The sequence below is a fragment of the Crotalus tigris genome, unplaced genomic scaffold, assembly GCF_016545835.1.
Source record: "Crotalus tigris isolate CLP2741 ecotype Arizona unplaced genomic scaffold, ASM1654583v1 scf7180000017916.3911339, whole genome shotgun sequence".
NCBI classification, from domain to species: Eukaryota; Metazoa; Chordata; class Lepidosauria; order Squamata; family Viperidae; genus Crotalus; species Crotalus tigris.
In genome coordinates this window covers 2,792,880-2,807,374 of record NW_024096718.1, presented here as the reverse complement: position 1 = coordinate 2,807,374, position 14,495 = coordinate 2,792,880, and the positions used below count along the sequence as shown (strand labels likewise).

Below are 14,495 nucleotides of genomic sequence, written 5' to 3'. Positions count from 1 at the left end.
TTGTTTGGCTTCGCATTCGTGGTCATGCCTCATCTTCATGGTGGGTATCAGTTTGCTTCATGTATGGATTGGAGGGGTTTAAAGTGGCTAATGATGCAGCTATGATCTGGCTTCTGGTTTGTGGTCGTGCCTCATCATCGGCGTAGGTTTGGGTTTGCTTTTTGAGTGGACGTGTGGTGGTGACATCCTGTGTGGCTTTCGTGAGTGTGGGTCAGGTGTCATTCTTTGTGTTAGGGACTCGTTTGTCAATAAGGGCGGGTTTCCAAATGGCTGGTAGGCGGGAGGTATCATCTCGTTTGTTCATGCTGTGTGGGCGTTTTTCTATCTCGATGGCTTCTCTGATTATTCTGTTATTAAAGTGTTCAGTTTTGGCGATAATTCTGGTCTTTTTAAAGTCAATTTCATGTCCTGTGATTTAAGGTGTTGGACCAGGGAAGAAGTTGGTTCCTCTTTTTTGACTGAGTTCTTATGTTCTTCAATGCGTGCACTTATTGTTTTGTTGGTTTGTCCAATGTATGTGGTGGGACAAGCGGTGCATAGGATTTCGTATACTCCTTGATTTTCTAACTCAACTTTGTCTTTGCGGTTTCTTAGGATGGTGGATATTTTTCTATTTGTGCAGAATGCTGTCTTAATGTTGTGTTTGTGGAGGATCTTACTGATTCTGTCTGTGGTGCCTTTTATGTAAGGGAGGAGGGCTTTGCCGTTTTCTTGTTCTCTGTCTTGGATTTTAGTAGGGGTTTCTTTTTGGATTAGTTTAGTAATCTTATTTCTTTGGAATCCATTGGATGTAAGTACATTAGTGAGAGTGTGTAGTTCAGTTTTTAGGTGTTGTTCATCAGCTAAGCATTTTGTTCTAGAGATGAGTGTCTTCGCTACGGAGTTAATCTGTGCTGGGTGGTGGTATGAGCGAGCGTGCAGATAGCGGTTTGTGTGTGTTTTCTTCTGGTAGATGCTGTGTCCTAGGGGGCCATTGGATTTCTTGTAGACTAAGACATCTAGGAAGGGAAGTTGGTTATTAGCTTCTGTTTCCATGGTGAACTGTATTTTGGGGTGTAGGCTGTTGAGTTGTGTGAGGAAGTTGTCCAGTTTTTCTTTCCCATGTGGCCAGATTATGAAGGTGTCGTCTACATATCTGAGCCAGAGTTTGGGTTTGTGATCAGAGTTTTCTAGAGTTTGGGTTTCAAAGTGTTCCATGTAGAGGTTTGCAATGACAGGTGAGAGGGATGATCCCATGGGTGCTGAAAACACCGAAAACCAAAAGCCAAAAACACCAGCCTGAAGATGATGAATGAGACTTCATCGAAACGTCACCAAGACACTTTCAATTTGACACAGGAGAAAACCCGAATAACCAAAGACTTACATACAAACACCCGCGAAAACCTCAGAAAACAAATATTGTACCTCTACGGGGAGGATATCCCACCATCTGACCAGCACCTATGAAAAACTCAAAGTCCAAAGAGCTTCCATTTTATGTGACCTCATATTCCTACACAACTGCCGAGATCAAAATTTAATCCCCACAGGTTTCCAATTGAAATTCCACTCCAACTCTACAGCCACCAAACGCATCCTGAAAAGAACAGAATTGGCCCTAATCAGAAATGAACTTCACACAAAAAGATTCCTCCTAGACCGAATCAACAAAGATCTCCTCACACTTCACCTCAAACTCAGCAACAAGATCCACCCCACACTTTGGGACAAATCCAAACAACTCGCCGTCTGGAGAGCCAAAACACAGACCATCCTCAAGACAGACACACACACCAACAAACTCCAAAGACTACAAAAACACCAGAAACAAACCCCTCCTCCCTCACAGCCACACATGAAACAAATAGTGCATAACATCTCAGATAGGATCCTCACCAAAGCCAAAATCAATGTCCTTTCCAAAGGATTCAACTTTGCAGGCGCTCCCAAACACATCCCCACTGAAACCATTATATGTGGAGTTGGTGACATATCCACATATGATGACAGGTGAGAGGGGTGATCCCATGGGTGCTCCTTCTATTTGTTTGTATTTTTGTCCATTATAGATGAAATATGTGTTGGGTAGGCAGTGGTTGGTCAGATCTAGGATGTGTTTGGGGGGGTTATATTTGTTTTGGATAGCTGTCAAGGCTTCTTTGATTGGCACTTGGGTGAAGAGGGATATGACATCGAAGCTCACAAGTAGGTTGGTGGGCTGTAAGTTTTGTTTCTTTATGATCTCTAAGAAATGGAATGAGTTTTTTACGTGTGAGGTGATGGATTCTGCATAGGGCTGTAGTTGTTTGGCGAGAAATTTGACTAGGTTTTGTAGAGGTGAGCCTATGGAGTTGACTATGGGTCTAAGTGGGGTTCCTTCTTTGTGTATCTTGGGGAGACCATAGAGCTTAGGGCATCTGGATGATTTCTCTCTGGGAATGATTCTTTGCTGGATCTCTTCGCTAATGGGGAAGGCTTTTATTTTGGATCTGGTGTTTTTTTTTCTAGGTAGGTGGTGGGATCTGTGTTTAGGGGTTTGTATGTAGAGTCTTGGAGTAGGATGGTTAATTTGGTTTGGTAGTCAGATGTGTTCATAACCACTGTGGCATTGCCCTTGTCTGCTGGTAAGATTATTATGCTGGTGTCTTCTTTCAGGTTAAGTAGTGCTGTCTGTTCCTCTTTGGGCAAGTTGCTTTTGGGTGGCTTGCTGGTGCAGAGGATGTTGGTGATTTCGAGTCTGATTCTGTTTCGTCGTCGGGGTTGATTTTGGTCAGGCTGGTTTCAACTCCACATATAATGGTTTCAGTGGGGATGTGTTTGGGAGCGCCTGCAAAGTTGAATCCTTTGGAAAGGACATTGATTTTGGCTTTGGTGAGGATCCTATGGAGAGTTCCTTTAACTCTCATCAGCCAAACTTACTCTTCTGAGATTCGAACCTGGGCTATCAGAAGAGTAAGTTTGGCTGATGAGAGCTAAAGGAACTCGAAATAGCTATACCATTCTCTCTTTATTCTTTGTTAGCAAAATCTAAAAATGTAAAATGATGTCGCAGTTAGTGACTGCTGCTTGTGGATGGCTCTAGATTGAGCTGATACAGGCAAAAGAAAAGAAAAGAAAGAAGATTTCTTTCTCCCATATCTGGGCTGACAGGGTGTTCATTCAAGGTTAATATATATATATATATATATATATATATATATATATATATATATATATATATATATGACATCTATCTATCTACCTATCTATCTATCTATCTATCTATCTCTATCCATATCTATCTCTATCTCTATATCTATATCTATCTGTATATATCTATATCTATAATATATATATATATATATATATATATATATATTATATATCTGTCACACACACACATACACACATATTTGGATAGATGGGAAACTCATCAAATTTGCAGATGACACCAAGAAGACTCCAGAAGACAGGCTTAAGATACAGAAGGATCTTGACAGACTTGAACATTTGGCACTATTTAAAAAATGAAATTCAGTGGTGAAAAAAAGTAAGGTTCTACATTTAGGCAAGAAAAACCAAATGCACAGGTATAGTTTAAAAGGCACTTTGCTCAATAATAGTAACTGTGAGATGGATCTTGGAGTCCTAGTGGACAATCACTTAAATATGAACCAGGAGTGTGCTGCAGCTGCCAAAAAAGCCAATACAGTGCTAGGCTGCATTAATAGAGGGATATAATCAAGATCACATGAAGTGTTAATACCACTTTACAATGCCTTGGTAAGGCCGCACTTGGAATACTACATCCAGTTTTGGCCACCATGATGTAAAAAAGATGTTGAGACTTTAGAAAGAGTACAGAGAAGAGCAACAAAGATGATTAGGGGACTGGAGCCTAAAACTTACAGGAATGGTTGTTGGAATTGGGTATGTCTAGTTTAATGAAGAGAAGGACAAGGGGGGACATGATAGCAGTGTTCCAATCTCACAGGAGCTGCCACAAAGAAGAGGGAGTCAAGCTATTCTCCAAAGCCCCTGAGGGCAGGACAAGAAGCAACGGATGGAAACTAATCAATGAGAGAAGCAACCTAGAACTAAGGAGAAATTTCCTGACAGTTAGAACAATTAATTAGTGGAACAACCTGCCTCCAGAAGCTGTGAATGCTCCAACACTGGAAATCTTTAAGAAGAGATTGGATAGTCATTTGTCTGAAATGGTATAGGATTTCCTGCCTGAGCAGGGGGTTGGACTAGATGACCTCCAAGGTCCCTTCCAACCTTATTTTATATATATATAGTATAACCAGCCATGCAGCTGCTGAAAGAGTTTTTTCAAATTACTATCCGTCAATCACCTGTGGTCCATGGAGGTCTACCAGGTGGTGGCAGCCTCCCTATGTTCGGCAGTCATAATGTTCATGCTGTCTGAGCTCCGCTTTTCCCAAAATTGGCAGCCAGTCAGCTGGCCAGAGACCATTCACAATCTCAACACTGCCAGCCAATTGGCCAGAACAAAATTGCTCACCTGCACACACCCACACCCACACCCACATCAATTCACCACTAATTAGCTTGCCAGAACACAGTTACACACTACTTGTGCCCTGACTCAAATAGTAAATACATAGTCAGTTTTGGAGTACACTTTAAATACTACAAGGTTCTTAAATATTTACTTTATTTATTAAGGGTTAGAACTTGTTTGTATAAACTATTAGTTGGAGCTTAGTCTTTCAGGAGAACATACAATAATATATAGTTACAAACATTTATTTCACAATATTACACTGATCTAAATGGGAGAATAAGTGAATATATATTTTTGGCCTTTTTGTATTTGTTCTGTTAGAAAATAATATTCCCTCTTATAATAGCAAATACTTTTTGGTCCATAGTATAACTCATTGTTTTTATATTCTTTTATGAGAAAAATATTAAATGTATTCTAAAGTGTATAAAGTATGATAACACTGAACAATCAAAAGCAATAATGTTTTCATCTGAATGAAAATACATATTTATTCTTAATTCCTAATGATCTTTTACAATTTTTGTTCACAACATTTTTCTTTAATGCAATTATTTAGCAAGCAGACCCGTTCAAACAATATTTTGCCATTCAGTCAAGAGCAAAGCTTGGTACTTGTTACTTTCTTGACATTATATAGCAGGGGTATCAAACTGCCGGCCCGTGGGCCAGATGCATCATGCCAAAACCGCGCCCACCCCATTGCTGGCAATGGGAAAAAAGTTGTGATACATTGTGACACGTCATGTGATGTCACGAATTTGACACCCATAGCATACAGCTCAGGGAGACACAATATATGTGTGTGCCTGCGTGTGTCTGTGTATCTCAGACATACCTACAAGCTTTCATAATAGAGCTATGGTAGATCCATAGTTAGCTGAATACATTCAAACATCTTCCTTCAACTATTTGTTACCTGTTCTCTCTTGACTGAAAGACTCGTTTTCATATTTCCCACTCTTGGTTGTTATCACCACATCATAGAGACGACCTGGTGTGAGAGTGTTGAAGGAGCACTCGCTGGTGGATTTTGCAATGGTGAGGATATGAACAGTCTGACCTCCATGGGAGAGTGTCACCATGTAGCTATCCACATCCCCCGCAGCTGGCAGCCAGGAAACACTCAAATAATCACTCCGTCCTGAATTGTTCACAGTGACTCCACTTACACTGGAAGGAACTGCACATCAAAGCAACAGAAAGTTTTCACTTTACCAGGTGTTCAGAGAAAGTTTCCTGATAAGGTCCACATTTATAACAACAGAGAATTTTGTGATACCTAAAATGACAAAAATGTGTTATTGCATAAGCATTTTTAGATCTCAGTCCTGAAGTGGAACTCTGATTCGAGAAAGTTTATGCAATGCTAATTGTTAGTTTTTAAGTTTCCATGAGATTCTTCGTTCTTTTGATGCAGAAGTCCTTGGTAGTCCTTGAATTACAATAGTTCATTTAGTGACTATAGTGGCATTGAAAAAAAGTGAGTTATAAGTAGTCCTCACACTTACAACTGTTGTAGCATCTTCACAGTCACATGTTCAAAATTTGGGTGCTAGCAACTGGCATGTATTTATGCCTGTTGCAGTGTCCCAGGGTCAAGTGAATATCATTTCTAACCTTCTCAGCTGGTTTCTGACAAAGTCAATGAGGGAAGCCAAATTCATGATTCATTTAAGAACTGCAGTGATTTGCCTAAGAACAGTGGAAAAAAGGTTGTAAAATTTCACCTTGCTTAGCAACTGAAATTTTGGTCCCAACTGTCATTGTAAGCCGAAGACTACCTCCACACCTGTTCTTCTGGAGGCTTAGAGCTTCCTTCATCTAGAAGACCAAGACAGTGGGATCATCTCTTTTTCTACTGAGAATCAATTCCCTTAGGGATAATCTGTTGGGGGGAGGGACATTAGAATTGCAGGGTGAGGCTGAAGCAAACCCTGAGTGGAAAAATCAAAACAAAAAGTCGTGGCCTTTCTCTCTACTTCATTTTCCCTCCAATCAGATGACAATTCCGGCCACCACAGAGCTTTTTTTCCTGTAATGTGCTGGAGTAAAAAATAAATTAAAAATGCAATGGGCTGATTGGGATCACTGTTACTGCAGGAAGAGAAAGGAGGTGCTTATTGCTCCTGCCCCCACTATAGTTTGCTGTATGGCCACAAAGAAATGAAAAATAAAACAGAGAAAAAAGCAGGGATGAGTTATTCTGTTCTAAATATTGTTTCTACTGTACAGTAGAAATGAAGGGTTAAACCTCCATTCTCCCTATAAGTAACATTGCTGACTGGTGGAAATTAGTTCAACCTAAAACAATCCTTGGATGGGGGCTAAAATAGCCAGGTAACCTTGGTGCTGACTATGGCATTCACAATACTCTCTTCTACAAATTTAATTAAATGTTTTGGACACCAAGCAGAAAAAAGTTACTTTGCACTTATGCTGCTAGTACAATATAGTTTATTGAATCAGCAATTTTTGCAGTTAAAAGGAATTTATATAGAGCTTAGACACGTAACATTAATTAAAGCAACACATACACACACAAATAAATACAAGGAATCTTATTTACAGTTGTTCATCTATTAAAAAAAAGCAAAATGATCAGCCAAACTTTTGGAGGTGCCCCAACAGAATACCTTACTTTCACAAATTTTGAAGTTGCCTGCCCTCTAGTGGAAAGATTTATGAACAATTTATCTGAGAATGAATTTTATTTTTTTTCACATTTGTTTTTCAAGTTTCTTTCAATAATTATCTGAATCATATTATAAAATGATATATCCTCAAAATGTCTGACTCTATTAATTTAGGCTTTTAAAATATATAAATTCTGTAACTGAAAAGCATTAATTCAAGCATTTTACCTATCACTTAAGAAATTCAGCATATTCCTATCAAATATTTGTGGGTGTTTATATTCTTCTGAAATCTCCATTTTAAAAATCAAATCAACTTTATTCTTAAAAGGAAAGAATGTGTATATGATGGCAGCTTTTCACATAAGCTGAAGAATGGAAAATCCATGATACAAATGTGAACAAAGCTCAAGGAATACATATTTCATTATTTTCTTTTGAAAATACTGAAAAATGTCAGTCCCAAGAAAACAGTGGCCGGGTGAATTTTAATTTAATTTGGGTTTTTTTGGAGGGGTGGGGGTGGGGGGTGGGGAGAGATAGTGCCTTTAAATTTGGGGACTGGCAGGATAAGTCCCTGCAGTGTTCAAGGCAAGATTTCAGAAGACGTTTGCTATTGCCCCTTTCTTAGGGTTGAGAAGTGACTAGATGAAGGTCACCCAGCTGGCTTCATGCCTAAGGCAGAACTAGAACTTAGAGTCTATCAGTTTTTACTTCAGTGTCTTAACTGCTACACCAAATTGGCTATCAACCTATAATTATACTCACATTTTATTTTATCTTTCAAGAAAGAAGTAAAGCTTTCTTTTTCTTACCTCACTATATGCTCCATTTGAAGAATGCATCAGATTTCTTAGCCTTGTAAAGCAAGCCACAAACTCTCAAATGTTATTCAACTGTCACAGACATGTTGGCCAGTTCCTATATCCCAGCCATCATAATTATTGGGCACCAAGTTAGAAATAGCTATTCTAGCACATTCCAGAATCAAGGGATATTTTTAAAACAGAGGTATTTGGGCAATATTAAAACAAAAACATCTAGTTCTTTAAGCAGCAGGCATTTTCAGTTATCATCATCACTTTCTTCACGATCACCATTGGACATTTTAATCCCTAAGAACTACTATTCCAGCTGAGATTTATTCCTGATGATTTAATGGATTCAAACATGGAGCAATATGGAATCAATTTCCATTGCCTTTTTCCCCAGTTTTTTTTTTTATTTGCTGGTTCAGTCAGTAGACTTTTCCAGACATTGTTTGACTTGCTAGTCTCCTACCCAAGTCCATCCAACCAACCTAGTCTTCTACTAAGACAAGTCAGTCAGAAGCCACCTGACCACTATTTTAAAGTATTGCTGATTTGGTTTCCTCTCTGAAGGACTGACATGATACAATCATTTTAACATATTCACTCATGAATAAATGTATACATTATCTACCTACCTGTTCTTCCTTCAGCAATCGCTTGTCTGGAAGATATTCCTCCACTAACAGTGGTAACAACTACTGAATAGAGTCCTCCAGGTTTTAAGGACTGAAAGTGGTACTTATCGGTATCACTGGAAACAGTCTCATTTTTTATGACAACATTTTCATGAATGACCAATACTTGGTATGAATCTACATCTCCTTTTGGCCTTATCCAGTTGGTGAATAGACTGTTGGTTGTTCCTTGGTTTGCTACATTTAAGCTCATCACTTGTGCTGGAACTGGAAGATTAGCATTAGGATTAATGAATGAAATTATGGTTTATATTTACATAACATTTACATAAAATTCAAAATCATACCAATAAAATTCATAATACAGGTAGTCCTCGACTTACGGCCACAATTGAGCTCAAAATTTCTGTTGCTAAGTGAGATATTTGTTAAGCGAATTTTATCCCACTTCATGACCTTTCTTGCCACAACTGTAATTGTTAAGTTAGTAGCATGGTTCTTAAGTAAATCTGGCTTTCCTGTTGCTTGTCAGAAGGTCGCAAAAGGGGGTCATGTGACCCTGGGACACTGCAATCGTCATACATAAGAGTCAGTTGCCAAGCGTCTGAATTTTGATCACAGGACCATGGGGATGCTGCAACGATTGTGTGAAAAATGGTCATAAGTCACTTTTTTCAGTGTTGTAACTTTGAATGGTCACTAAAAGAACTGTTGTAAGGCGAGGACTACCTGTACATGGTCAAATGTTCAAATGTCTTGAACATTTCTGAAATTTGAAAATTATTGGTCTCTTGGGAACAAAAGCTCTTAGAATCAATTTTAATAATGGAGGGTGGAACAAAACACGTATTTTTGCCAAGTATAGGCCAATCTTTTCTGTTTATTAATTCTAATTTATTAAAAAGGACACTTGTTACAATGTTTTTATTCCTTACAGAAGCCTACATGTACCAATGAAAATGCCATCCGAAAGAGATCTTGATGCAAGGCATCCTGTAAAAAATTCCCAAAGCCAAATGAATAGCATGATCCAATGAATACAGTTTACAGCTTCAAAAGCCTTTCAATGAAGTTTTTCACCAAGAATTCTTAAATAAAGGTCACAGCAGAAGAGGAGAGATCTGCTTATTAGTTAAACTAAACTCTTAGTTAAAGGAGCAGATGTAAAAATAAGTATACAGTTATTACAATAAAATATGTAATTATTCCATTATTCCATTATTGCAATAAACTGAATTTGTAATTTAATAAATAAGGAATGTGAAGTCGTGGTTGAGGAGTGAGGTGATTTTATTTGTACACAAAACCAGTGATTAAGGATGGTTAAAGAAAAGTGGTGGTGAAAATTTGCAAAAGGATCTCTTCAAAATGGAGGAATATGTAATGGCATGCAATCAGAATTCGGTGTAAATAACAAACCATGATGTGGACTGGGGCAAAACCTCTTAGTATTGCATATATGTGTTTATATCTTATTTGCAAAAATTGACCAAGACAGAGATATTGCAGTTGTGACAGTTCAATGAAAATATCAATATATCAAATAAATACTATAAAAAACATATCCCATGAGCAAAACGAAGCTGCTAATATTGTAAAACCTTTATATAGATCCCAGGTATTGCAATTCTTGGAATACTAGATATAGAAACTAACTATTGGACAGCTAGAAAATGTGGAGAAAAAGGCAAGGAAAATGATTGGTTCTAAAATAATTCCTCTCTGAGGAAATGTTACCATATTGGTATGCCTTTAGAGGCAAAAAAATGAATAAGATGACAAGGTAGATTTGATTCACTGCCACAAGATGTCATGATGGCTGCCAACTGAATTGCTTTAAAATGATACATTCATAAAGCAACAGCTTATTAGGGGATACTTGTTGTGATGGCTAGACATTTAACTCTAGCATCAGAAGCACTAGGCTGATAAACAAAATTGAAAATGCTTTGGCTCCTGCTCTGCTTGTGAGATTCTGCAAACATCTGGTTGACTACAATGGGAACAGAATGCTAGATAGAAGTAGTCCTTATTTAGAGATTGCCTCATTTAATAACTGGTCAGAGTTGCAATGGTGATGAAAAAGTTTACACATCTCGTAAATTTTCACATTTATGAGATCTTTTTAGGTCTATAAAGTATAGACCAAGAAAACTGAAGAAAAAACATAAACACAATCATGGTTTCACTTAATGACCATTTCATTTAATCACCAAGTTGCCAGTCCCAGTTTTAGTCTATACATGGCTTTGGATCAAATCTTGCAGAGCTCTTCATGATTTGTATATTCTGGGTAGACATAATTTCTGTTTTATAGAAGACATGAAGTTTTTAAAAGCAATATCTAAGAAAACCACACAAGGTAGTTAGTTTTTTTTTTTAAAAAAACAAGACCAATAATATGTCAATAGTATGGTACCTGTATGACCCACAATTGAAGTCCAGTTACTCAAATCCCCACTTATGGTGGTGACATTAGCAGTGTACTTTCGTCCAGGAGACAGATCACGGTAAGTAAATTCTTTGGCTTCCTTAGTCAGAGCCCTGTTGACGATTGTGAGGGACCGGTGTCCCAGTGAAACCACATAGTGATCCCAGTCAGAGTGAGGGGTCGCCCACATGATTGTTAGAGATGATTCATTAGCCTGCTTCACACGGAGCTGAAGAACCGGCTGTGGAGCTGCAGGGGGAAAAAAAGAAATACCGTCACAATATTGAGGTTTTATGAGCTGCATTTTGAAAAGGAGTTAGTGATACTGTTTTGATAAAAAATATGAAGAAACACGTTACAGATATGGCTAATTGAAGTGCTATGGTTGTGTGTGGTCTACCAACTGAGCTATGACATTACTCATAAGTAAAAAGTATTTCTTTCCTAAGTGAGCCTGGCTTCACAGCTTGTAATGCTAGTTTTTCAAGCCAACAGGTTATTTTAATTTTTTTTTACTTTTCTCTCTTTGTACCTGCAAGCTATTGAGTTGGTGTTAGAAGAGATATGCTTTAAGTGCTCAGCACAGTTCCATTCCATTTGGCACTGAGCTATATTATTTAAGATTTGACATTTAATGAGAGACTTCAAACTGAAGAGAAGATTTATGGGAGTTGCCTTTATTCTGATGACACTATTGAACAAACTGAGCATTTATTCTTGAAACCACAGTGGCTCTATTCCTACAAAAACCCAAATCATTGGCGAAGGATAATTAGGATATTGTGAAAACACCAATAAAAGTAAATGACCCCATTCAACTAATCTTGGAGAGGGGAAAGTAAATTAACCCTCAAAAGACTTAGTTATGAGTACACCAACTCTACCTAATCAGCCATGCTGTGGAGATACAGTATATAACCAAATGATCTATTTTAAACACCAGAAAGAAAAAAGAAAAGAAAAATAGCCAAAATTCATGACTTAACAATGCCTTTCTTAAAGACTGATTAGTTGCAGTAGCCAAGCCATAGAGAGCCAAGCCAAACCATTATAAAAGGGAGCATCCACGGGGGCAATAAAAAAAATCAGCTATGACTATATGATCAAAACCATGCATTTTTCTATTCATATCGAATAAAGATAATGCACACAGACAAGGGCTTTGAACTCATAGTATAATCGTATGTGGGAAAGACCTTGGGGGATTGGCTAAAGAGCTGCTGCCAAAAGAATGGTTAGTAAGAGACAGCATAGCCAGCAACTGGATCATGGTTGGGGCATGAGGTTCTGAAAAGACATCCCCCCCCCCTTTCAAATGGCAATGAAAAGCAGACAGAAAAGAGGGTTGTACTTTCAAGCTTGCAAGATTCTGTGAGTCTGGCTTTACAATAAAGTAGAATTAACTCACCTAGTTATGATTTCTGTCTGGTTTAACCCATGAGGCCAACATTGATCATGCAAGTCTGAAAATAAAATCCTCCCCATTTTCCCCATAAAAGTGAGAGAAACTAGGGAGTGTCTCTTGCCCCACCTACCATCCACTTGCAGACTAGGTTGTCTCTTATCTGACTATTCTCTTGGCAGTGTCTTTTCTCCAAGTCTTTCAAGGTCTTTCCCATATTGTTATACATGGTTATGGAACCTCTCTTAATGAACACAAAGTTACCCCTGTGTTACAATATCATGGAACCTTCTAGTACTCCTACTGCAAGAAGTACTCGTGTGCTTTTTGATACATTTGGTGTGGCTGTGTAATTAGAAACAGTGGTAAGCAGGGGGGACATGATAGCAGTGTTCCAATATCTCAGGGGCTGCCACAAAGAAGAGGGAGTCAAGCTATTCTCCAAAGCACCTGAAGGCAGGACAAGTAATAGGTGGAAACTAACCAAAGAGAGAAGCAACCTAGAACTAAGGAGAAACTTCCTGACAGTTAGAACAATTAACCAGTGGAACAAACTGCCTCCAGAAGCGGTGAATGCTCCAATACTGGAAGTTTTTAAGAAGAGACTGGACAGCCATTTGTCTGAAATGGTGTAGGGTTTCCTGCCTGAGCAGGGGGTTGGACTCAATGACCTCCAAGGTCCCTTCCAACTTTATTATTATTATTATTATTATTATTATTATTACTATCATCATCATTATCATTATTATTAGTGGTGGACTCAATTAAAATCAGGTGAATTAAGTTTTAATGTGGTCAGATTTAAAGAAAAACAATAAAAGGTATCATCACAAATATATCTGTTTCTACTGCAACACTCCACTTTTGCTTAGGAATAGTACATTTCTGTAGCCCACAATAACCTGCACGTTATAATTACAAAAAACACAATGTCAAAAAGTCAAAATGTGTATAAAGGATTAAAAGTGAGGGTGTAGCAGGAAAAACAATCAACATGAGGTGTAAGATAAGGCAGTGTTTCTGACCCTGATCTTCTTATACACCCTATCTTTTGTTTCCCAGACTACTCCCTTCCTTTCTATAAAATTGAAGTTCTTAACTTTCTACCCACAGCAATTGCTTATTTCAGAGTCAGCTGCCTTCCTTTAATTAACTGAAAGAATTAGGTCTCAAATATTTTTTATGTATTTCACAGTCCCTTCCCCCAAAGTAGTATTTGCATTCCATAATCTCATTTCAGACAAACTCTTGTAAATTTTCAACATTTCTGCTGGTTATAATATGAAAAAACCCAAACCAAATAAACTGTTTTCTCACCTGTTCTACCTTTGCAGTGGGCTTTATTCTGTAATCCTCCACTTTCTACAGCAAGGACCACCTCATATTGTCTTCCAGGAATGAGTGCTAAATCCTTGATAATGTATTCTCTTTTATCTTTCCCAAGTGTAATATTCAGCAGTAATGTAGAGCGGTCAAACAGTAAAATACGATATTTGTCCCAGTCTCCCGTGGGGGGAAGCCAACTTACTTTCAGACATCTCAACCAACCCATGTTGTCTACTTTCATTTCTGAAACTTTTTGGGGAACTGAAACACAAAATGCAAAATGATACCAGATAAAAGGGAACTGGTTTATCACAGAATAAATAATTCTTCCTTAAATTGTTATTCTATTAGCATTCATTAATTCAGTAGCTTCCTACTGCTAAACATCTAAATGCTTTTGAAAATGTTTACAAAATCCAATTTGTGACTTAAAATCCTGTGTCTATATAATGCAAGATTTGCAACACATTGGCAGGATAGAATCACCACCTGAGAAGGAGTCAGTAACTCTTTTTCCTATCTACAATACAGATTCTTCCTGCCAGATATATGTTTCTCCATTTGGGACTGGGGATGTAGCTAGAGAAGAATGGTTGGGCATAGGATTTATAGGGAGAATTTTAAGCATCATTTAATTTCAGCAGTCTTCCCCTTTAACTGTGCTCTATTCCAGTTATAATATTTTTATGGTGAAGGGTGAACAAATTATTATAAAGACTGTAAACAGACATACAATAATTTTGATAACAAATGAGGATACT

At 37.9% G+C, this 14,495-nt stretch overlaps 1 protein-coding gene across 2 annotated transcripts in view; it reads right to left on the bottom strand.

Moving 5' to 3' along the window:
• Positions 1-14,495, bottom strand: part of PTPRB (protein tyrosine phosphatase receptor type B) — an 85,364-nt gene that overhangs the window by 36,656 nt on the left and 34,213 nt on the right. For both annotated transcript variants that reach the window (XM_039344477.1, XM_039344478.1), the window contains 4 exons: positions 13,726-13,995; positions 10,995-11,255; positions 8,576-8,842; positions 5,412-5,675 (listed from right to left, as the gene is read on the bottom strand). In XM_039344477.1, the coding sequence (XP_039200411.1) occupies positions 5,412-5,675; positions 8,576-8,842; positions 10,995-11,255; positions 13,726-13,995 (1,062 nt within the window). The remainder of the gene's footprint in view (positions 1-5,411; positions 5,676-8,575; positions 8,843-10,994; positions 11,256-13,725; positions 13,996-14,495) is intronic.